Source organism: Drosophila arizonae, chromosome 4 (assembly GCF_054131065.1).
Source record: "Drosophila arizonae isolate 15081-1271.41 chromosome 4, UAZ_ARI_1.0, whole genome shotgun sequence".
Taxonomy (NCBI): domain Eukaryota; kingdom Metazoa; phylum Arthropoda; class Insecta; order Diptera; family Drosophilidae; genus Drosophila; species Drosophila arizonae.
This window is the reverse complement of record NC_142924.1, coordinates 24,132,246-24,155,426: the sequence shown is the minus strand read 5'-3', so window position 1 is coordinate 24,155,426 and position 23,181 is coordinate 24,132,246. Positions and strand designations below refer to the sequence as shown.

The window sequence follows — 23,181 nt, the reverse complement described above, 5'->3', positions numbered from 1 at the left end:
ACACCCAAACAGTACAAAACAAAACAAAGCAAAACAAAACAAACACAAACATCGAACAATACGACACTGAAAAGTTGTGCTCATGATACAAATTTCTTGGAATTCAATTCCATTTCCTTATTTGTCTACATCTATGTATATCTATATGGGCGCAACTTTCGAATACCCCACATACAGAGACACCGGCTTTCAAGTTCACACATTTAACATGATTATTTTCAGTTCTATTATGTTTTATATATTCTCTATTGGTTAATAAATTTTTAAGCAGAAATCTAAACAAAAATCGTTTTTTATTTCAAGTTTATTCTAATAAGTTTTTATCAGTTCACAGTGTTAATCCAATTTGTTGGATTGTCCACCTAGTTTTAATATTTTGGTTTAAGTTGAAATCAAATACCGATTGGCCTCATCTCAAAGAATATGACGTAACATTTGATTTTTGATGCACACTTGTTTGCAAAGCGTTTGAGAAAACCCGCACATACCCAGCCAATCATCCCGGATCCCGTCCCGCCGCCTTTGTAGTCGTGCTTTGCTAATTGAGTTCTGTTTTTGGGCCACCTGTTGCAGGGTCTCACCTTCTTCCTCACCTACTCCATATTCTCGGCGGTGCTGGGCATGCTGCAATTTGGCTACAACACTGGAGTCATCAATGCGCCCGAAAAGAATATTGAGAACTTTATGAAGGATGTGTACAAGGATCGCTATGGCGAGGACATTAGCGAGGAGTTCATACAGCAGCTCTACTCGGTGGCTGTCTCCATATTTGCCATTGGCGGCATGCTCGGTGGTTTCAGCGGTGGCTGGATGGCCAACCGCTTTGGCAGGTTTGTAGTCAGCCGAAACAACAGTAAAACGTATTTTGGCTAATATTGCGATACACTTACAGAAAAGGCGGCCTACTGTTGAACAATGTGCTTGGTATATCCGGCGCCTGTTTGATGGGCTTTACCAAAGTTAGTCATTCCTATGAAATGTTATTCCTTGGCCGATTTATAATAGGTGTTAATTGCGGTAAGTAAATCACTTTCCATAAATTATAGATCTATATTCATTTATGTGTGTCTCTCTCTCTCTCCCGCTCTCTCTCTCTCCCGCTCTCTCTCGCTCTCTGCAGGTCTCAATACATCATTGGTGCCAATGTACATCTCTGAAATAGCACCACTGAATCTGCGCGGTGGTTTAGGTACTGTTAATCAATTGGCTGTGACTGTAGGTTTACTATTATCCCAGGTGCTGGGCATTGAACAAATCTTAGGCACTAATGAGGGCTGGCCCATTCTGCTGGGCCTGGCCATATGTCCAGCAATATTGCAATTAATATTACTGCCAGTTTGTCCCGAGTCCCCAAGGTATTTGCTCATAACCAAACAATGGGAGGAGGAGGCGCGTAAAGGTAACAGCCAACAGCCAACAGCCAACAGCCAATAGCTGAGAGTAAATGGTAATCAAATTAATTCGCTTATTTTGGCAGCACTGCGTCGTCTACGCGCCTCCGGCTCCGTGGATGAGGACATTGAGGAGATGCGCGCCGAGGAGCGCGCCCAGCAGGCCGAGAGCCATATATCGACCATGGAGCTCATTTGCTCGTCTACGTTGCGTCCGCCTCTGATCATTGGCATCGTGATGCAGCTGAGCCAACAGTTTAGCGGCATCAATGCCGTCTTCTACTACTCCACGTCGCTCTTCATGAGCTCCGGACTGACCGAGGAAATCGCCAAGTTCGCCACGATAGGCATTGGCGCCATTATGGTAACCCGGCTGCAGTTAACCCAACCAAGACTTCACACCCTCACATGAATCCTTGCTTTCAATACAGGTTGTCATGACTCTGGTGTCCATTCCGCTAATGGATCGCACTGGCCGTCGTACGCTGCATTTGTATGGACTGGGCGGCATGTTCATCTTCTCCATATTCATAACGATTTCCTTCTTGATCAAGGCAAGTACAAGGGTTGCCATCATTCTGCATAACTCCCATTTAGCATTTGGTATTTTGAAGTACGGCAATTATTTGCCAGACGTTTTATTTTTAGCATTAGCATATATTGCATATTGCATTTGATTTGGTAATGATTTAAAGACGCTGTCTACATATTTTACATCTAATGCTACACGTTCTATACTTGTATGTTTTGATAAATATTTGAATATTGACATCGATATTTTATGCATGAAGTTGTGTAGACCCCCTTTGCCAACCAGCCCTAGAGTAAAACCGAAAAAAATAAAATAAAATAAAAACAGAAAGAGAAAAAAAAATGAAAAAAGGGCGGGCATGACAGTTGTCCCGAGCGTATATCTATAAATTATTGATGTGAGATATGTATATTTGAATTTATAACAAGCTGAATTTATAGCTGCGCCTCTGCCAGCAATCAATTTGCCATACCCCTCGATCGCATTGCATTTACTGCAATGTGCCTTGTAGAAATACGTTTAAATTAGTGAAAAAATATATATGTATATACTATGTTATTTATGGGCTACCGCTAAGCCACTGCAATTATTAATTTTGTGTAAAATATATTCTCAATCTAGCACACATATCTAGCATGCAATGCACCCAGCAGACACAGATTTAATTTATTGCTAGCTTTTTTACAGTTTTACCTTATGTATTAATAAATCTTGTTTAAGCTTTAAGGCTCCCTGTACATATAGTATTTATGATTCCCATTTTTAATATGAATATATTTCTAAATATGTTAATCTAACTTAAAGCCTGTTGCGTGTCGCCCGTTTTGCACCTAAAGTCAACTTTGTTGCTTGCCCTATACAAAAGTAGTTTTTCTTTGCAACGTTTCTATATTGTGTTGTGCCTAGGTTAAGTTGTTGCCCAAATGAGCTGCCCATTTATTCAAGTATTTGACTGAGTCTAGCATGTGAGAGACACGAGACAGCAGTCGGAGCTATCAGCCCATGAGAGGCTTGGCTCCAACTGAACGCGTTCAGGGGGTCAGCTCATTTGGGCAATTGTCTCGCCCCTTATTTAAAAGCTATTCTCGACTTGGCAGGCTTTTGCCCCCACTCACACACACACAGACACAGACACAGACACACTTATTTAAAATTGATTTGTTTTCCTATTTTGATTAATTGACAAAGAAAAGCAGACACAGTTTCAACAGCAAAGACAATTCACACGATTTGCAACTTGCAATTTGCAGTTTTTCCGGGCACCAAAATGCAAACAGTTCACAACACAGCCAGCCGCAAGCCAGTGTTGGATAATGTACAAAGCTGTCGCTAAATTGATTCTAGAGCAGAACACGCGCTGACAAACGCTTCAAAGGCCACTTCCAACACACAAACCTCACACTGTCACACCGTCAAATGTGTCAACACGCCGCTTGATTTATTTAAATAGACTTGAACTAAATCCTAATCTATATAATACTACTTATTTAAGATATACATACATACTAGTACTCTCCACTACTTGTACTTTAAGCGTTCTCCAAAGGTGTTACAGCAAAAGCATAAAAGCTCAAGTGACAGTTTGTGACGCGACGAGAACGATTCAACTCTTTGAGAACCAAGATAGCAACTACTTTTACAGTATCTTAACTAAGTATATGTTCCAGTGGACGCTAAGCCCAACTCATGCATATAAGCGCTCAGACTCATATTGTGGTAGAGGGTTTAACTTAACTTACATTACTTTACGTTTCTGGTCCGATGGCTGACCAAATTCCTTGATTTGTTTTGGTTTGTTATCAACGAACAGTTCGTTAAACATCAAGAATATATATAAGTATATGTACTGCATACATGTACATATATTTGCATATATGAGAATGAAACAAAAAGCCTACAAATCATCGAGAACGCGAGTACTACGCATTTTGTATAGGAGTTTTTTGGTTATGTGCAGGAAATGATCGACTGGATGTCATATCTGTCTGTGGTCGCTACGCTCGGCTTCGTGGTGTTCTTCGCCGTGGGACCCGGCTCCATACCCTGGATGATAACAGCGGAGCTCTTCTCCCAAGGCCCGCGGCCCAGCGCCATGGCCATAGCCGTGCTGGTCAACTGGATGGCCAACTTTGTGGTCGGCATCGGATTCCCCCGAATGAAGGTGAGTCGCTATATGTTGAGTAAAATCATGCATAACCTATTTACGTTTCCTCATATTGTACAGAACTCTCTGGAGAACTACACATTCTTGCCATTTAGCGTTTTCTTAGCCATATTCTGGATATTCACCTACAAGAAGGTTCCTGAGACCAAAAACAAAACCTTTGAGGAAATCTTGGCCCTCTTCCGTCATAACAACGGCAGGTATGTACGCGCTTCCATTCAATCATAGACTTTGCACACAGCTCACTGCGATTCGATAACTACATAGTTCTGACTGTAATCAAACCTAAAGAGATTAGACAGACGCCTATTCAATTCCCCAGAGCAGCTCAGCCACATTTCCACAAATCTATTGTAACTAAAACCTCTCCCTAAGCGGAACGAATATCTTTCCTTCAATTATGTACTTGGAAGTTTATTATGCGGTATGCATAGAAGTTGTGTGTAGCCCGCCAGCTATGCGCCTAAGTTGTTAAATTTTGAAATTTACATCTTGTTTATTTTGTTGTAACTGATTGCGTTTTAACGACTGTACTGAAAATAATACCAACCATGTCCATTCTATGTATGCCCGAAACTGAAGGACATTTCGAGATAGTAGACTGTACGGGTAAGTTGCATGAATTTCAGAGAAACTGACAAAACAAAAAATGAAATCAAAAACAAAAACAAACTTAATAAACTCCAGATCGAAGCTTAAACAAAACTACAATCTGAAGCGTTTCGCTCTATTTAAACGTAGCTCGTTTGCTGTACTTTATTAGTTCACTCTAAAAGCAACTTTATTGTACATTTTAACTAATTAAAACAAAACAAAAACAAAAACAAAAACAAAAAACAAATCAATGAAATTCTATGAAAACTTGCGCTCAAAGTTTCATACTTTTTCGGCATGTCTGCTTAACTTTGCCTGTTCTACTCGTTACTTTTGTTACAAATTACAAATTACAATTTACAATAAAAATAATTAAATCTACTACAACAATCAATTAACAGCTGGCTACAGCTGACAAACTAATTAATCAATACAAGTTCATATTTAGCAATTTAAATATACAAACTACTCAAATATTTCATATGAATTTAAGTACTCTGTATACCCTTCTATTTAAATGCCATGTTTCATTATCAACCGTTTTGTAATTCTCTATTCTATCTCTCTCATGTCACCACCACCACCCCAAAATGAACTATATATGTATGTATGTATGCATATACATATATCCATGTATTTCAATCAATTCAATTTCTAATTCATGCAGCGCCCCTACATCTAAACAATCCCCCTCCGAGTCTTTGTCCTGATTGCTCATTGTTCATTCTTAATAAATTGGTTAGTTTAAAGCACCACAAATTTTCAGTGTTAATAACAGAGCACAACAACAACTGACAAAACAAAAACACACACGCACACACAGCGACACACACACACACACACACGCACACACAGTCATATAAGTTAACAAAACATTTTGATTATGTTGCTTGTCCATTTAGTGGGGAGAGTGTCAACGGCAATGGCAACAGTAGCTCCACAGCGGACATTGAGATATCGCAACGTGACTCCAATGCAACGCGAACCAAAGTGCAGTAAAGTAGGGCAGCTGTTGTCCCCCGCACACGCCCCAGCCCACATTGCCGCCCACGCCCACGCCCAAGCCCAGCCCATGCCCAGTTGCAATGTCCTTGCAAATTTAATTGGCATTTCAATGTGTGCACAAGGAAACAGTCGCAATCTCAACAGTCGGAAATCACTTTTTTTCCTCAATTTCGCTCGAGTTTCGAAGTGGAACTGAGCGGAAAAGTTTGCTTGCGACAGCTCTTGCGATTAGTCTTGTTTACTTTTAATTTATTTCATACGTTTTAATATTAAGTTCCCTTTTGTTTTTCTTCTGTTTATCTAAATAAATATTATCATAAGTTATTTGAATTGTTGTTTTTTTATTATTATTATTTCGACTTTGGTTTTGCTTTTCGTTTTCATGTAGCGACCGCGCCTAATAACTTCCAAGCCAGCTCAAACATATGCTCTAAGTTCTTTCAGCTGAGGCTAACCCACCTACACACACACACACACATACAGGTGTAGAGAATACAAGGTCCCGATTTTGATCGCCCCACCTGCTCCTCTCTGTAGGCGTTCGCGTATTATGCCCAATGTCTCGTAATGCTGTCATTAGTTTGCAAAAATTAAATTTTAAATACGTTTACACTTAAAACATAATCGTAGAGTGTGCGAATTTCAGGAGTATGCTAAACTGCACAAATAGCTTGGAGCCACAAAGTATGAATTCTGGCATCGAGCATGCCGCCTTGATGGTATCTGAGGAGAAGACCCAACATGACTCACGTAAGAATTTTAAAAACGAATTACAAACTGCAAGCAAAATTCCAACTTACGTTCTTAATTTCAATCTATTATTTGTTGTGCAAATTGCTCGTTCAATAAAAACAAAAACAAAAATACAAAAAAAAAAAAAAACAAAAAACAAAAATTAATGCAAAAATGAACCTAAAAACAAACACCAATGAAAACAATACACCATATTTACGTATCCATGTTGTACAACAAACACAATTACACACATCCAACATAATGACCTCTAGGTAAACTGAAAATAGATGTTTAGCTCGGCCTAAAACAAAAAGTAAACCCACTTACACTTGTAACATGCACACTAATACACTCATACACTCATACATGTACATGTATATATGTATATACATTTATATACACTTAAACAATACAAATAAATACAAACATATTCAACATGCCGCCATATTAGTGTTACACATTGCGTATACGCAATGTCCCACCCAGACACAAGCAGCGACATGGTGAAACTCTCAAAAATAATACACTAAATTACGCATTAACACATATTTTTAATAATTAATTAGCAAACATTTCTCTTCAAATTTGAATTTCAATTTCCATTTTAATTTCCATTTAAACATTTATTTTTACTCGAATCCACACATTTCCAGCCATTTCGATGTGTCTAACTCGTGAAGCATGCAACATGGCATGACTTACGCTCATAACATACATCTCTTAATATTTATTCCTACAAAATTACTATTTATTCAAAATGTATTATTAAACTAGTTGCAATTGTAGTTCTTCAAAAGCCTTGTAGTTATATATACTTATAGTTTTTTTTTTTTTTTTTTTTTTTTTTCTGATTGACTAATTTACACTAATCGGAGTCTAAAAGAAGTATAAAGACTTAAAATATAATAAAATAAATTGGTGTCGGATTAAAAAATATTAAGGAAGAGCTTTAAAAATATATAATTTCGAATTTAATAAACTGAACTTTGATCTTTCTATGAAAATGACGCGCAGAATCATGGTATGATGATTTTGTTAAATGTATCTAACATGCAGAAGGCGTGGGCGACACCACAAAGTATCTTCTTGATCAGAGCGACGAATTTATTCTGCCTGTCTGTCCGTATGTCTTGATGTGTCGATCTCATTATAACAGCTAAAGACTTGTTATTTTATAAATATAATATGAATTGATACTATGTGGGGCTAAGGGGACAAAGGTCTTAGAAGCAGGGCTTCAAGCCTAGGAACGCCGGTTAATTACATCTAGTGCTAGGGCCATTAGGAAATATGCATCATCATCACAAATTATATAAATATTAGTTGCTTTTAGCTTTTTCTGTTATGCATGCCTGACCTCAAATCTCTTCCTTTTGGCAATTTAATATTAGCTTTTAAATGTTTCAACTATTAGAATATATAAGTATTAAAAATTTGATATAATTTTAACCATGCCATATTTTTCGTTTTAAAACTATTCATAATTATCTGGGAATATTTGAATTGTGCTGCTAAAATTATAATAAACAAATTCGAAATCAACGACAACAATTAACATATTGGAAACCAATTAAATAATCAACTGGATTTATACACAACTACAACTAAAATAACAACAACAACAACCACAACAACAACAATACTACCATCATTCACAATATCAAATAATAATAAAACATGAACCTACTGTATGTAACCGATTGGGAAACGTCACTGATTTATTGGCGACAATCTGAATAATGCATGAACCAAAAACAAAAACAAAACATTCCAAATCAATTTGTTGCAAATTATATACTAAAGTCTTTGGTACGACTTCGTTCTCGTTGACGGTTGAAGGCATGGGTCCATATCCGTTAAGTGATAGCACCAATCTCTTGGGTCCAGCGTCGACGAGCTATGCGAGCGGCGGTGTCGGTGTCGGTGGAGCCGGCTCCACGGCCTGCTACACAAACTACGGTACAAATATACAAACGCCAGTTCCTAATCGCAAATGCTACTACAATGAGTCTGACTACGGGCGAGACGATAGCTTTCGCAGGCACTCGGCGCATGGAAGAATGTCATGTAGGTTAACAGCAACTACACTAAGAGCCCCTAAGCCACATTCACAGAGTCCCCAATCAAGCAATTTATAAGACACCAGCTATTGGGCCACCAGCCACAAAGCATTTACATGAAAATGCCTCGCGTGCCGCTTGGACAAGACTTAACACACAATCGCACCCAGCTCGTCAGTTAACCAGTTAACAGTATCTGCTCGTATCACTAACCTTCTAGGCTAAGCTGCAACGAACTGCAGAGGGGTTCGCTCTAGTGCTGAGAACCTTGGTTGATCAACTGCTTTAAATATACATCATTTTGGTTTGTTTGTTTTCTTTTCCTATTGTTTCCCATTATAGTACGCAAGTGAACGAGAACTCGGGACCTGCCTAAACCTTGTTGAGCAATAACATTGAATTGGCTAAGTAAACAATATATCTAAAAAAAACAAAAAAAAAAAAAAAACTAGCACCTTTCAAGAAACCACTGTTCTACATAAAGGGTGCCAATAATGCGAGCAAATTAAAAATCATGCGGGTTATATCTTGTATTCAAAATTGTCCGGAAATAACTTTGAGAATTGCTTCACAAATCACAATTCATTTCATTACCATAAATCATTCAGTCGCTAAATACGTTTTTTAGGCTGCATGACATTCGCTCGAGGCGAGAAATCATTTGTAAATTGTAAATCGAAATAGATGAGCGCATGTGTATTATTGGCATGTACTTTTTGCATGCACTGTTAGACTTAGCCACTACTACAACTACCACTAAAAGTAAATACAGCCAGAAAACTAATAAACTAGCTCGAATAAATAAGAGAAATAAATCGAACTGAAATCAAGTTTTACTGGAAGCTCTATTAATTGGAAAACTGTTTCGATTTTCATTTTGTTCTTTTGGCACCTTTGCGCTTCTTGTAGCTGCATCCGAGCGATTTTTAGACGGCGGCCGAAGTACACACCAGGGCCGGAGCGCTGCCTCTGCGCCCCATCACCTTCGTCAGCAAGCACCTGCCTGCCAGAACAGCGGGCCTTGACTGAGGAACGGCTCACCTCCTGAAACTGCCAGTGTACATTCAACGAGTCGCGCTGAGGAGGAGCACCAGCAGCACCAGCAGCACCACCAGTCCTCCTCCTCCGCCATCAACTCTGCCGCTGCAGTCGCAGCACAGCCCCAGCATCAGCATCAGCATCAGTCCTGTTACACCTCACACGATTACGTGCATTGTAGCTATGAGAAAGATATCGTATGTGATCAAGCGCCGCCGCTACTGTCGAACAGCACCCAACACAAGCATGAGCCGCTCCAGCAGCAGGAGGCGGCAGCCGTCATCTCGCATTGCCATCAAGCACAACAGCCATCGCAGCGCAAGCACAGCCACAGTCACAGTCCGCATCACAGTCGCCATACATCCCCGCACAGCCATCACTCCCACCTGGGCCAGGGTCAGAGCCAGCAGGGTCAGAGGCAGTCACAATCGCACTCGCACCATCATCATCGCCGTCGACGCCGGCAGCACAGCGTCGCTGCTGTGGGGGGCAGCGGCAGCCTGCCTGGCGCCCACACCCATCAGTCGTCCTCGGGCGGCGGGCAGAGCACTTCGCGGCATGTGTGCAGCAGTCGGCGCCATCGCTCCGTCACGGATGTGTCCTGCAGCTCGATTAACGCCTGCCAGGATGCGGCATGCGCCGACCGCGAGGTGCAGGAGATAATGGTGCGCAAATCCTGCTGCAGCTCGTCCCGCACCGAGCTGGCCCAGTACTTTGCAGAAGACCTGTACGGCACTTCGTCGCGCCGGCCCAGCTCCTGCTGCACCAGCTCCGACTACTGCTACCAAACGGACTCCACTAGCCTGTACGGCTCGCGCTCCTCCCTGAGCCGCAACAACTCCATCAAGTCCGCATCGGCCGCCATGCGCAAGCAGCAGCGCCTCCAGGCGCGCCAGCCCAGCTACACGTCGATATCCCTGCGGGGCCTGAATGCCAGTCGGCCCAACAGTCAACTCGGCTCGCTGACCTCCATCTTCGATCGGGCCAAGCAAATCGCCGACGAGAGCAACCAGGCCGAGCACGACCAGCGCCTGGCCACGGTGACGCCCTCCCGCAGCTCCACGCTGGACCGGCACAGCTCGAAGGGCGCCCTGAGCAACGAGCTGCCCGAGTATGCCTGCTCGCCGTCGCCCATTCGCTGGAGCTTCCTGGCTGACGGCAAGTCGCCCACTGAGCTGGAGCTGGAGGGCGCCGTGGGTGGAGCTGCTGAGGCAACGGAGCCGACTGCGGAGGATAAGATGGAGGCCTGGCACGTGCCCCAGCCGGAGATGAAGCCGTGCCGCAAGCTGACTAGCAACACGGAGACCAGCAGCTGGAAGAGCTCCCTGTATGATGACAGGCCCAGCACCTCGGCAGCGGCACGGAAGCGACGCGGCAGCAGCTACCACTGCGAGTTCGAGGAGTCGACGACCATACTGTTTCACCAGGACCAGGAGGGAGAGCCGTACAACAACTGTTGCAGCAACTACATACAGTGCAACACCTATCTGGATCAGGACCTGCAAATCACCAGCGAGGACATCCATCAGTACCTGTCCAAGGGCAATCCGATGGCGGGCGATGTGCTCAACAATTCCAAGAACTATCCGTTTCAGCCCAGCAATGCGCTTGAGTTCCAGTACAAGAACAACTTTCAGCAGGGTAACAACAACACGAACAACAACACCAACACCACAAACACGGCTTCAAGCGACGCTGGCGAATGCTTCCATCGGTACGAGCGCAGCTGCCACACCAGCTCCAGCAAGGAAACGAATCTGAATCAGAACTCGGGTGGAGCCCAGGCGGCGCTGGAGCAGGAGCCGCTGTCTCCCAGCAATATCAACCTCTCGAGCAGCAGCAACAACATCAACATTGTGTTTGGCAGCGGCGGCCAGGAGCGGAACGCCAACGAGGTGAAGTTCATCAACAATCGAGCAGGCGAGCGGGAGCGGGAGGCCGAGGCGTCGGTTAGCTCCGAGGCGCACCACGCCGGCTACCTGCCCTACACGTATCCCAGCTACGACTACTCGAACATGTCCGGCAATTCGCACTTCGAGAAGCCGCTGGCCATCGATGAGCTGCCCAAGGAGTTTGCTGGCATGCACCTCGACGGCGGTGGCTCCACGACCAGCGAGCACTCGTCATCGTTGCACTTTGACTCGTTTGACGCCGCCTCGGAGCAGAACTTGCTGTCGCAGCCCATGTCGCCGGGGTCGCCAGCATCGGTTTCAGTCAATCCTGCTGCCGATGGGTACATGCACCACGCCCACTTCGATCAGCATCAGCCGCATTATCATGGCCAGTACACGCATGCGCATCAATTGCACCCACACATGCACAGCCACGCCCACGCCCACGCCCATGCCCATGCCCATGACCATGACCATCACAGCACCAGCACCATCACCAACACCAACACCCACACCAACAACAGCAGCACGCTCCACTATGGCACCCACGACCTGACCGAGGACCAGTTCCGGCTGGGCAACGCCCTCAAGAAGGTGCGCAAGCGTGCACGCAAATACACAGACTTCCTGCGCAAGAAGTGATCCGGGACCGTGAGCCAGACCCCCGCTGATCAGCCTTACTATTCCCATCCCTAGATTCGCCCTACTTTGGCCGCAAGTATGTGGTCGTCTCGAAGTCGCGGGCGACGCAGCCGCGGCGGTCGCAGAGCCTGGATGAGGATTAGCTGTGGACGGACCATTCGATTGCATTCTCAGCTCACTCTTTTCTAAAAGCAATAATTCAACATTTTTCGTCGCCACACACACACACACACACACACACACACACACGCAGATCGCGAAATGAATAAATAACTTAAATTTGTACACTGCCAAATGATAAAGATGATTTAAAAATTGTTTATTTGTGGTAAGCTAAATTGTATTGTGCGATATACACACACACACACACACAGACACAGACACACTTACACTAAGGCAGATTAAGTCATTCGAGTACGGCAGCCAGCTACCAAATAACAAGAAGAACAACCACAACAACGACTATTTTAAAAATACCTAAGCTAACAGTGCGTATACATGATAAGTATGAAAATTTGTATATTCAACTTAAAGATAAGAACAGGTTTTGAATTTGCATATTTAACTTAAAGATAACTAAAACAAAAAAGAAGAATAGGAAGAAAAAACAAAATCTGAAGCAAATGAAAATAATAATGCACAACTACCAAAGTATAGTTTTAAAAGAAGCAAAAAGAAAAACAAAATGAAGAATTAAACATCTTTAACTAATTATTTATTAGGGTTAAGTGATCGAAGGAGCGCTACAAGATTTAGAGTTTCAGCAAATGCAGTAAGAATAACAAAAACAAAATATAACTATTTAACTACTACAAAATTATTAACATATGCAAGCAAAACAAACAACTGTAGCAAACACATACAAATGCAAGCTATTGAGCATTCCACTAAGTCAGTAAGTTAATATTAAATATCGCATATAGGAAAGTGATTTTCGTTGTTGTTCTTTTTTTGGAATTATTTACAATTTGATAAGCGAGTTTTTATGGTTGAAATTAAAGAAGTTTCTTCAGGGAATGCTTGCAATTTATGTATAAGCAATATGCCGTGTTGCTCAAACGACAATTGAACACTTTTATTATATTTTTAAAATTACCAAAGTTTCATATTAAATTAAGATACATTTAAGTTTTCCCTACATTTCCTATCATTTCTTTAAGTTTTTGGTTCGATTCGTGTTTATTTTGCAATTTTTGTTGATTGCATGGATCCCAACAACTGTCTTCCAATTGTATTTGATAGAAATATTATAGTTTGAATTTCTTTAAATGTAAACAATTTACATATATTGATTACACACATACACATACACATAGACTTATAATTTGAATAAATTATTCAATCGAACGTACCTTGCGTGACACAAATAAATCAATACAAAAAAATTAATGGTAAACAAAGGACGAAGAACTGTAAATATTTGCTGTTAGTTAATCATTAAATTAATTTACAGATAAATTACATAAAGAAAGGAATATACTTAATATAATTTGTAGTCATTAGCTGTAATCATAAAAATAGGTAAACCGGAATAATAAATATAAATGCACTGCCAAAAAGGTTTTATAAAAGTAAAAACAAACAAACAACCACAAAATAGATCGACGATGAGAGATCGATTGAAGACGAAGACGAAGACGAAGATGATGATGATGATGATAAAACAATAACTGTTGTAAATATAAGAATGAATACATATAGAGAAAATCATAGACATTTTTTAATGGCACATTAAATAACGAGGAGCATGCGACTTGCAGATTTTTTACATTATTTTAAAGAACTAAGTAAAACACAACAATAAATGAATTAAAAACAAATTCTAAAAAAGAAAAAAAAAAAAAAACAACAACAAAAAGAAAAAGCCACGCGGCAGCGATTTTGTAGCAAAATCAAAATCAAAAGAAAAATGTTAACATTGCATAAAATTTAAAAATAAAATAGAAAAATTAATTAATTAAAGCCAAAAGCAAGACACAAATAAATTAATTAATAATAAAAGGAAGAAGACCTGCGCTAACACGAATACGAACGATGTTAACTGGTTGTGAGTTTGAAAGGATAAACAGCCGAGATACTTCCGATCGGGGGAGTATCTGGGATGCATATCACTTGAGCCGAACTAGTCTAATGTTGTGTGCACTAGTCAAATGCAGATGTGTAAATAATACAATTGGAAACCCAACTTAGTTAATCGACGCCCATGCAACTAAATATACACACGCAATAAATTAACTATGCAATTTAACGACAAATTAGTTCATAACAACAATGACAGAAACCAATCCAATTAATGATGCATACAATTTTAATGTTCACTGAATGCAAAAATTAAACACTGTGAAGTTCGCGTAAACAAAACAAAATTAATTTAAAACAGAAGCAAAACAAAACAATTTATGATAATCATACACAAAGTTGAAAGCAAAACACAACACAAAATAATAAAAAACTGCAAAGAGAAAACATTTAAACAAAAACAAAAATCCAAAGGACAAAACCAAACTAACAGAAACAATTAGACGACAGCATAAAAGAGAAAAACAAAATAAAAGAAAATGTGAGAGCCGTTAGCAGAAAAGTTATACCCTTACAATGGATCCATGGAGAGGATTGGTCGATTCCCTGAACCGGATGGTTTGATTTTGATTCACTTCTTAAAGGTTTTTTATGATTTGTGGGCGGAGCATAGGCGATAGATACAGTTAATTCAATATGTTCTAGCATTTGTCATAACAATATATAGTTGTGTACATAACTATTAAAATTATGTATTACCATACCAGGGGAGTTATCTTAAGTATATAAATACATGATAAATACTTATAAAGGTGAATAATTAGGCACAACTATACATAGCCACACACACACAAACACCCACACACACACACACAACACATAAGCACACAGAATATTAGACAAATATGAGTTTGCGTTAGTTAAAGCAAAATGGGCAATGGAAAATAATAATTAATAATATAATGATATACAATAATAAACTTGAACTAGGTATGTAATTATGAATTTACATTATTTTTAGCAAACCCAAAAATTACAAATCTAAAAACCAAAACAAAACAAATGAAAATCCAAAACCAAAAACAGAAACAAATAATGAAAACTCTAATACCACTTAAATGCAAGAAAGAAAAACTTATTGAAATTAAATTGATGAATTAAGTAAATAATTGCTCAATTTAGCAAAGAGTATAAATAAAGAATTATACGTTAAGTAATAATTTCAATAAACACGACTTTTTCTTAATGGTGCAAACGGGAATGCATGCATATATGACTGTTAGGTCATGATGATCCAGAACTTGAATAGAACTCAATAATACATGACATAATATCAGTTCATAAATTACGGCTCGATTAATTGGTAGATAGCTCTCGGGCTGCATATGAGAAACCAGTTAATATTCCATTCTCTTCAGCTTGAGCGCAATTTAAAAAATCATTTGAATTTACATTTGCATGTAGAGCTTGCAAAGAATAGAAATAATAGATTTTTTTGGAAACTCCTTCATTTCCTTAAAGTAATTATTTTTGTATTAAAAAAAGAAAAGGTTGCTAATAGTTTGTTATCCAATTGCTATAAATGGAATTACTTGATTTTTTCTCAGCTTATTGTATGGGCTTAAATATCTTTAGAAAGTTTTATCTGTCCCGGAAAAAAGAAAGATTGAACCGTACTTTGATTCTTAACTAGCTCAATCGAAAATCAATATAAAAACCGCAAGCAAAAAATACCTGGTATTTATTTTTTAAACTTTACGAAATCTGTCTGAAACAAGTAAGACGTATATAGCAAAAGTGATCCACAATGAACCATATACTTCGCCATGTTTCTCTTCAAATGTGCATAAATAACTGGGCGTTAAGGAGAGGTTTGCAAAACGCATTTAAATCTATTTAAATAAATAAATGTAGGGCCATTTGTCGACTGATATAGAGCTGACTGATATATATTCTAAAACAGTAACATCAATAGAGAATGTACATCGTCCTCTTGTTGAGCAGTGTGCATGCACATGTATTGCTTAAAGTAGGAATATACCGACGCATTCCCGCGAAATATTCGTATGTCGAAAAATGTAATTTTACAGGAGAAGCTTGTTTTAATTTTTGTATTGTAAGTTACTATACATACGGTTAAATTAAAGTAGATTTACTCCGAAACTAGAACGAATTCAGTTGCTATTTTTTGCAAGTAACCGTTCTGCATTAAAATCCCAATTTCGCTGAAAATCAACATACGATACTTTCGCGGGAATGCGACGATATATTAATCGATGTCAATAATACTGATCTCTAAATAGATCATCTTGGCCTGGGAAATCAGTGAATTCGAAATTTAGGATGTTCTGCTGAAAATGAATACAATTCGGAAACTTATGGTGTTATCGATTTCAATGAATTATCGCCACTCCCATAGCAACGTGCCTCAACATTTTAGCCATCAGGGTGCGAATGTACTGCCCATGCGCAAAACACGGCAAACTATTCGCAGATGACAGTTCCTGTATGCGCTGCTGTATAGTATACAGCGAGTGGGCATGTCGAGGAAAGGCTGAGCCGAAGATGAAAATTTAATGCACAATAAAATATGTTGACTGCCTTGCGTCGCAAATTTCGCCTAGGAATGCAGCGAACGGTTCTAATTGCGGTCCTGTTGGCGGTTGGTGTCTTCAGCTATGCGTTCCTCAACTTATCCTTCTGCTTTAAGCTAATGTCTCACAGGAGCCTCACGCACATGGTAAGGAAGAAAATTTGCAAGTTATTTATAGGTCGAGCATCGACTATATGTACATACATTATTTGTGGGGCAGTGCCAGAAGTATGAGCAGCACGAGTTCAGTGGATCCCTCTGCGAGGAGCTGTGCAGCAGCCAGACGGCCTTCGACAACTTCCAATGCCCGTTGAACGACATGAAGACGATTCTGTTTACGGCTGAAAAGAATGGCGACATGCTCGCCGTAAAGGTAGGTCAGTTTGATATTAGGGCTTCAGTTGCCATGACTACTACAGTTGGCATTTCCACGCAGCTGGCGAAGCACAACGACGACGACTTGAGCTGGACGAACAGCAAGGGCGAGGAGATTTACCCAAAAATCGAGGAGTTTCACGAGATTGTCAAGCTGCACATCATCCTGGCGTACAATGTGACATTGGATGATAATATGGTAATCATCTGAGGTTCTCATAAAGCAAAATAGTTAAATTTGTTCATTCGTATGTCAGATACGTGCCCTGGTCAACCAGGAGATTGCGGATAATAACTCACAGCAGATGGTTAGCTTTTGGCGCTTGTTCAAGGACAACAACTACATGATGGGCAAGCTTTTTGACGAGGACTCCGTGTTTCCGGCGGTGTTGGGCTCGTGTGGCCCCTACTATGCCACGGAGGGCTTGGAGATCGTGCAGGCCAATCCCAGCATCATTCAGTATCTGTGAGTAAATGCCAAACATGTATCATTCGCATCTGGCTGAATCTCTTTTGCGTACCTGACAGCTCGTCCAATAGACAGCAGCGCCTGAAGCACGCTATCAACATCATGGAGTACATATTCAGGCTGGAGGAGATGAAGCCGGAGCCGCTGCGTATGTGCAAGATGCAGGTGAATCGCTTCGGACTCACGCCCGACAGGCGCCTCAAGTACCAAAGCGCGGAGCACGTCTATGTCGAGAGTTACCTAGACAAGCGCATATCAAATGGCGTCAAGTGCCACAACAATCAGGACTGCGGCTTCCACTCCTGTCGCGGACTGTGCGACGCAGAGCGCCAGGCCTGCACACATATCCAGCAGAACAACAACTTTCAGATATTCTGCGAGCACGTCCTCTTGGGCAGTGGAACCTTCCAGCCAGGTCTGCTGAGTGGCATACGCTTGCCGCGCTCGCTGCAGAAGCTTGTGAAGATGTGCGTGCAGCCGCCCAAGGAGCACCAGGTGCCAGGCCGTCGCCAGGCGCCCAGTCTCCAGCTTGCGCTCAGGCTTTACAATGAGCTGAAGCAGCTGCTGCAGGCGGTAATCACGGCCTCCGGCTCGGACGTTGAGGTGGACAGTCAGAGCTCTCGGCTGGGCCAGCGAGGAGGCGCTTAGCTGGCAAGGATGCACATGTGGTAGAATTGGTAACTACGCCTGATGGCTTGCTCAACAATTGGTAGAATTTTTACAGATATTAGATTTAATTAAGTAACGCATATAGAATTAACAGAAATAAAAGTTTTTTAACATATGATAAAGCTGTTAATTTTTTTTTTTTTTGGTTTTGTGTTTTTATTTTCGTTTTAAATTGTCATAAATTATTGTTAAACTGAAACAGTTTGTTTCTCTATTGTTAAGCTTGCCGATGAAGTATTTTATTTTTCTGCAACTTATTTCGAGTTCACATTGAAAATCAATTGGCCTCGCGGGCGCTTCAAACCTGAATTAAAATTTCGTCTTTGAGAGTGCTCAAAAGTGTATTCCAAAAAGAGCTACATAAAAGTGTTGATTAGTTTTTATCACAATGACATTTTAAGTTTTAAAGTTTTATATGTATTTATCATTTATTTATTCTGCCTTGTATTCTTGAAAAGTACAGCGTGCATATGCCCTATTGTTAAAATGTAGCTTGATTAGGAATCCCTTTTGATTTTACCTGGATTCACTAATGTCTCATATTTTTCTATTTTACAATAAGTTAATTTTTTTCCGGCATAGCTTTGTTTTATATTTTTCCTTGTGTTTTATACTTTTTCTTGCATAGGCATCGATAGTCAATTATTTTAGTGTTCTAATGATTCTACCTGTAACAAAAGTTTATACAGAGGTTGTTCAATCGTTTAATCGTGGCAGATATCGAACGAAATAGTTTCGTGTGTTCTTCTCTCTTTGTTTATAATTTTATAATTTAGAATTTATATTTGTTTGTTATATGATTTAGGGCGCTTAGCATAATTAATTAATTTTAGCGCTTCCTTAAAGCCATTTCCAATGGTTTATTACAATAATCAAGATGTTTTAAGTAAATTATAAAAGAGTAGAAAAATCTAATAGATATCGTATTTGTTAGTACATGTTTTCGTTTTGCAAAAAGTGCCCTATGCGCTCAAAAATTATTACATTTTTGTTGTAGATTTATTCTCATTTGTTAATTTAGTGTTTGCTTGTTTTCTTTTTCATGCATTCTCTTATTTAAAGTACATACATTTTTTCTCAATACAATTTCTAAAAACATAAATGTAGCGTTCGACTTAAACTAAACTCGAAAGGGATGCGGACTGCTTAGTCAATTGTAATGGGTAGCGGAGAGCGGGGAGCGGGTGTTGGTTAATGATTTAAACGTACTGAAATTATGAACTGCCTGTCTAATTGTAAATTTTTCAAATGTCAAAATGTGGGAGTGCAAATAATATGGGCATATGGGTTCATGGTGTGTTTGTGTGTCTGTGTCCGTGTCCGTGTATGTATGCGTATGCTGGTGCTTATTCATTTTGCATTTGTCTTTATGCCGTTGTGGGCGACGCTGCTGCAGAAGCGGAGTTTGCCAAGATCGGCGGATGGGTAGCGTTCACTACACGACCTGGCGTGTGGGCATTCTCCAGCGTCTTCGAGTGCTGCAGCTGCATCAAGTAGTGCTGCTGGGTGGGCTTGTGCAATGCCAGCTGGGACAGTGCATCATCAATGGTGAACCATTGGCGCTTGCGTCCAATGCTACGCGAGTCCTCCCACTCATCGAGCTCTTGGGTCACGTTCATTACGAACACCTCGGTACGATGCATGTGATCGTTATTCTATAAAGCATCATAAATATATATATGGAAACTTGAATTCATGAATTCATTTCATTGCTCGATACCTCAAAGACACCCAAACAGCGTCCCAGACTGCCAACAACGCCTGCCTCCTCCAGAACCTCGCGCACGGCGGTGACCGAGGGCTCTTCCTCTGGCTCGACTCCGCCGCCTGGCACAATCCACAACTCTGGACGGCGTGAAGAAGTCACCAGTAGAACCTGCAATAGATTAGAGCATTATTATGCCATTTAATTTCATTATCAACTAATAATCAAATCTCATTGTGACTGAGCCATAGATCGAATCAAAGTATCGACGATTACCTCGTCTTCGTTCTCGGCTCGCACACAAATGCAGGCAGCTCGCCGTCTAAAACCATCCTTATCATAGATGCGTGTCGAGTTGGGTTTCTCCTTGACCATCTGCAAGCATAAAGATATGGTTAGTGTATCGAACAATTCGCAATGATTCGGGCCATATTTCATTCAGCTTTATCATTTAATTTGTGTCGCGTTTAATTTGAATGTGCGCGCACATGAGAATCGTGATTCCCTCTTATCAGACATTCGATTGAGAGGCCGCCGGTAACTGCAGCGCCGGCTTATCAACGATTTATTTATGTGCGCTGTGTGCGTGCCTGTGCGCGTCTGTGTGTGCGTGTGTGCGTGAGCTGGGTACCGTTTGCCGTTTGTGAATTAGCCGTGTCATGAATGATGATTGAAACACTTTCGCAAACATCTGGGTGCTTACCTTTGCGTTTTTAATGTGCGGTGGCTGATAGCTGACTGCTTAGGCACTTAATGGAGAGACGGCCGCCTTGACGTCCCTTTTCTATCTCCCTCTCTCTCTCTCGTAGTCGCTCCCTCTATAGGCTCGCGCTCGCTTGCTTGCTCACTCACTCTCCGCCTCTTCCTTTTGCTGCGTTTGCAACAAGTGTGTTTGTGTGTATGTGTGTGTTTCTGTTGTTGCTTTTTTTGCTATGACAGCTGCACCGGGAGCCGGTCGCTGGTCTCGTGCCGTATTTGCAGGTGCTTTTTGTTGGCTGCTGCGTCACAGCAAATAAACTGTTGTATGTCGGATTGTTCGTGTGAGAGCCGTACGTGTATGTACTGTATGTGTGAGTGCGTGTGTGTGTCTGTGGCTGTGTGAGTTTTGTATATTGCTGTAGTTGTTGTTGTTGTTGTGTAGTAACGAAAAAAGAACTGCGCGTCGGATGGTTTAAAAGAGATGTGGGGAAAGCGAGAACAGAAAACTTGTTGAAATTAAAACGAGTACAAGAATGAAGAGGAAATAAAGCGCAGACAGGGCAGAATTATTTAACTACTTTGCAGTGGGTGCATGTTGTTGTGGTTTTTTTTTTTTTTTTTATGTGTGTGTCTGTATTTTGGATGGTGCGTGTGCTCGAAGTGGGATTGTAGTTGTATTCGTGTTGGGTTGTTGTTGTTGCAGTGCTTTTTGTTGTTGTTTCTGTCACAGCCTTTGTCCTGCTTTCAGCTGATGTTTGGATAATCGCAGTTGCTGTGTTGTTCGATTGTAAGCCTAGCCGGAAACTTTTCGCAATTTGTTGAATTTGAGCGAGACCGACGCACAGCTGGGCCTTATCTGAGCACGAAACATGCGTTTTCCATTTTCTCGCTCCAAACACGCCCCGAAATTGTGATGAATAGCCGCGTTCGGCAAACAAACACACGTGTCACGCCTTAAACACCGTTTTTTAGTTGCACTGTTACGATTTGTAGCTGCGAGCCACTGTCAAAAGTTAACAATTTTAACAATTTCACGAATGTTGCATCGGCGAACAGCTCGACAAAGAGGAGGATGCAAAAAACAGTGTGACCTCTCTGCGGAAAACGAAACTGCCACTAATTACACCAGTGGGCAGCCCCATGCAGCAGTTGGCAACGCAGTATTATAGGGTTGGCAGCACTAGCTGTTTACATACAAAAGGCAACAGATGGCGGTAGCTCAACCGCCATATGAGGCAAAAGAAAACTTGTAATTTTGTAAGATTTATTCATATTCAAAATTGAATAATTACAATAAATTAAACAAACAAAATGTATAAGAAAAAAAATTGATTATGCACACATATAACAATATTTTAAGTAAAGCTAAATTTGAACTAGATTTGCAATTTAAGTTGATAAAAATAGTTGATTTTATAGTCAAAGTCGTTTACAAGATCATTAAATAAAACATGCGTATCATTATGGTTTTGCTAATTAAATTTAAGAATTATTTAACACTATTATCCATAAAGTATCCCCTGATATTTACATCATATATGTAAAAATCGATATTAATCGATGGAGACTGCTATAAAATTAATCATTTTAAATATTCCTATCCATACCTATCTAAATTAATTGTCCAATCTGTATTTATAATGGTATATGATTACATCAATTCGAGTCGATATTAATCGTTACCAATTATAACGTGAATCAACCAGATCGCGAATATACATATATGGTAATTTATATCATGTTGTATCCTAAAAAACAATTTAATCTACTGATATCGAAACTTATCAGCACTCACTAAGATATTATACTATTCAGGAATTAAGGAATTAAGCATCCATAATGAACCGTTTCAATAATCCTCACTCACTCAGCGATCGACAGCTATCGAATCACTCGATTCACATCGATTATTCATATCGAATTAATAACAGCTTTAAGCTTGTCAACTGGCTGAGCAGGCAACGAGAAATGATTTACTGCCGCAATGGAAGACGTTACTTGAGCGCCTGCCAAAAAATCCGAGGCGGCAGCAGGGGCGGCAAGGGCGCACAAAAAAGGGCGTGGCAAAGTTTATGGGCTGGGCGCCTGGAAAACTTGCTTTGCATTTGTTGCAGTCGCTGAGCTCTGGGTTTTGGATATTCGGTTGTAAGCTTTTAATGCAACTACTTAGCGTAGGATAACTGAGGGCCCCCTCTGCGAGGATGAGCGGGGCAGGGGCTGGGCGGGTGCTGTATGTCCTTGGCTGGCCTTTAGCATTCACTGCCAGCCTCTGCGTTCGCATTACAGTCGCGACACATTGGCTGCCATGGCCCGTGGCCCGTGTCCTGCGTCCTGGTCCTGTGCCGCCTCCTGCATCCTGCATTCCACATCCTGCGCCCTGTGTCTGTTGCTCTGCCGCTTTTTGCTGCTCTGGCAAAGCAAATTGCTTATTTCTTAATGCATTGCCATTTCCTTTTGGCTTTCTTAGACATTCCCAGATCTCCTCTCTCACTCTCTCGCTCTCTCTCTCTCTCCCTCTGTGTGCGATTCCAATGAATTATGAGCTTCATTTCTTTCTTCGGGTGTTTGGCTCGACGTGGCCATGCAGAAGTGTTAAACT

General features: G+C 40.9%; 3 protein-coding genes and 1 pseudogene across 21 annotated transcripts in view; 3 read left to right on the top strand and 1 right to left on the bottom strand.

Annotated features, from left to right (window-relative positions):
• The window catches only part of LOC108613886 (Glucose transporter 1), a 95,448-nt gene extending 80,813 nt beyond the window's left edge, over positions 1-14,635 (top strand). For 2 of the 19 annotated variants that reach the window (XM_018007660.2, XM_089468594.1), the window contains exons 10-18: positions 574-830; positions 893-1,017; positions 1,121-1,399; positions 1,478-1,755; positions 1,823-1,945; positions 3,881-4,084; positions 4,148-4,287; positions 6,333-6,436; positions 9,391-13,963. In XM_018007660.2, coding sequence (XP_017863149.2) covers positions 574-830; positions 893-1,017; positions 1,121-1,399; positions 1,478-1,755; positions 1,823-1,945; positions 3,881-4,084; positions 4,148-4,287; positions 6,333-6,436; positions 9,391-9,506 — 1,626 coding nt within the window. In that variant the 3' untranslated portion in view covers positions 9,507-13,963. The other 17 variants (XM_089468600.1, XM_089468598.1, XM_089468599.1 and 14 more) reach the window with 15 other exon arrangements.
• Positions 10,182-13,963, top strand: LOC149269461 (glucose transporter type 1 pseudogene; annotated as a pseudogene).
• A 1,608-nt stretch (positions 14,636-16,243) lies between the features above and the next one.
• Positions 16,244-19,119, top strand: aln (divergent protein kinase domain 1C). Its single transcript, XM_018008629.2, has 5 exons — positions 16,244-16,812; positions 16,886-17,038; positions 17,102-17,239; positions 17,298-17,506; positions 17,569-19,119. The coding sequence occupies exons 1-5, from the start codon at positions 16,663-16,665 to the stop codon at positions 18,155-18,157; spliced, it is 1,239 nt and encodes a 412-aa protein (XP_017864118.1). The 5' UTR covers positions 16,244-16,662; the 3' UTR covers positions 18,158-19,119.
• On the bottom strand, positions 19,015-21,683 carry Aps (diphosphoinositol polyphosphate phosphohydrolase 1 Aps). Its single transcript, XM_018008626.2, has 4 exons — positions 20,587-21,683; positions 20,160-20,258; positions 19,899-20,054; positions 19,015-19,833 (listed from the first exon to the last, which is right to left on the bottom strand). The coding sequence occupies exons 2-4, from the start codon at positions 20,256-20,258 to the stop codon at positions 19,546-19,548; spliced, it is 543 nt and encodes a 180-aa protein (XP_017864115.1). The 5' UTR covers positions 20,587-21,683; the 3' UTR covers positions 19,015-19,545.
• Positions 21,684-23,181: the final 1,498 nt, after the last annotated feature.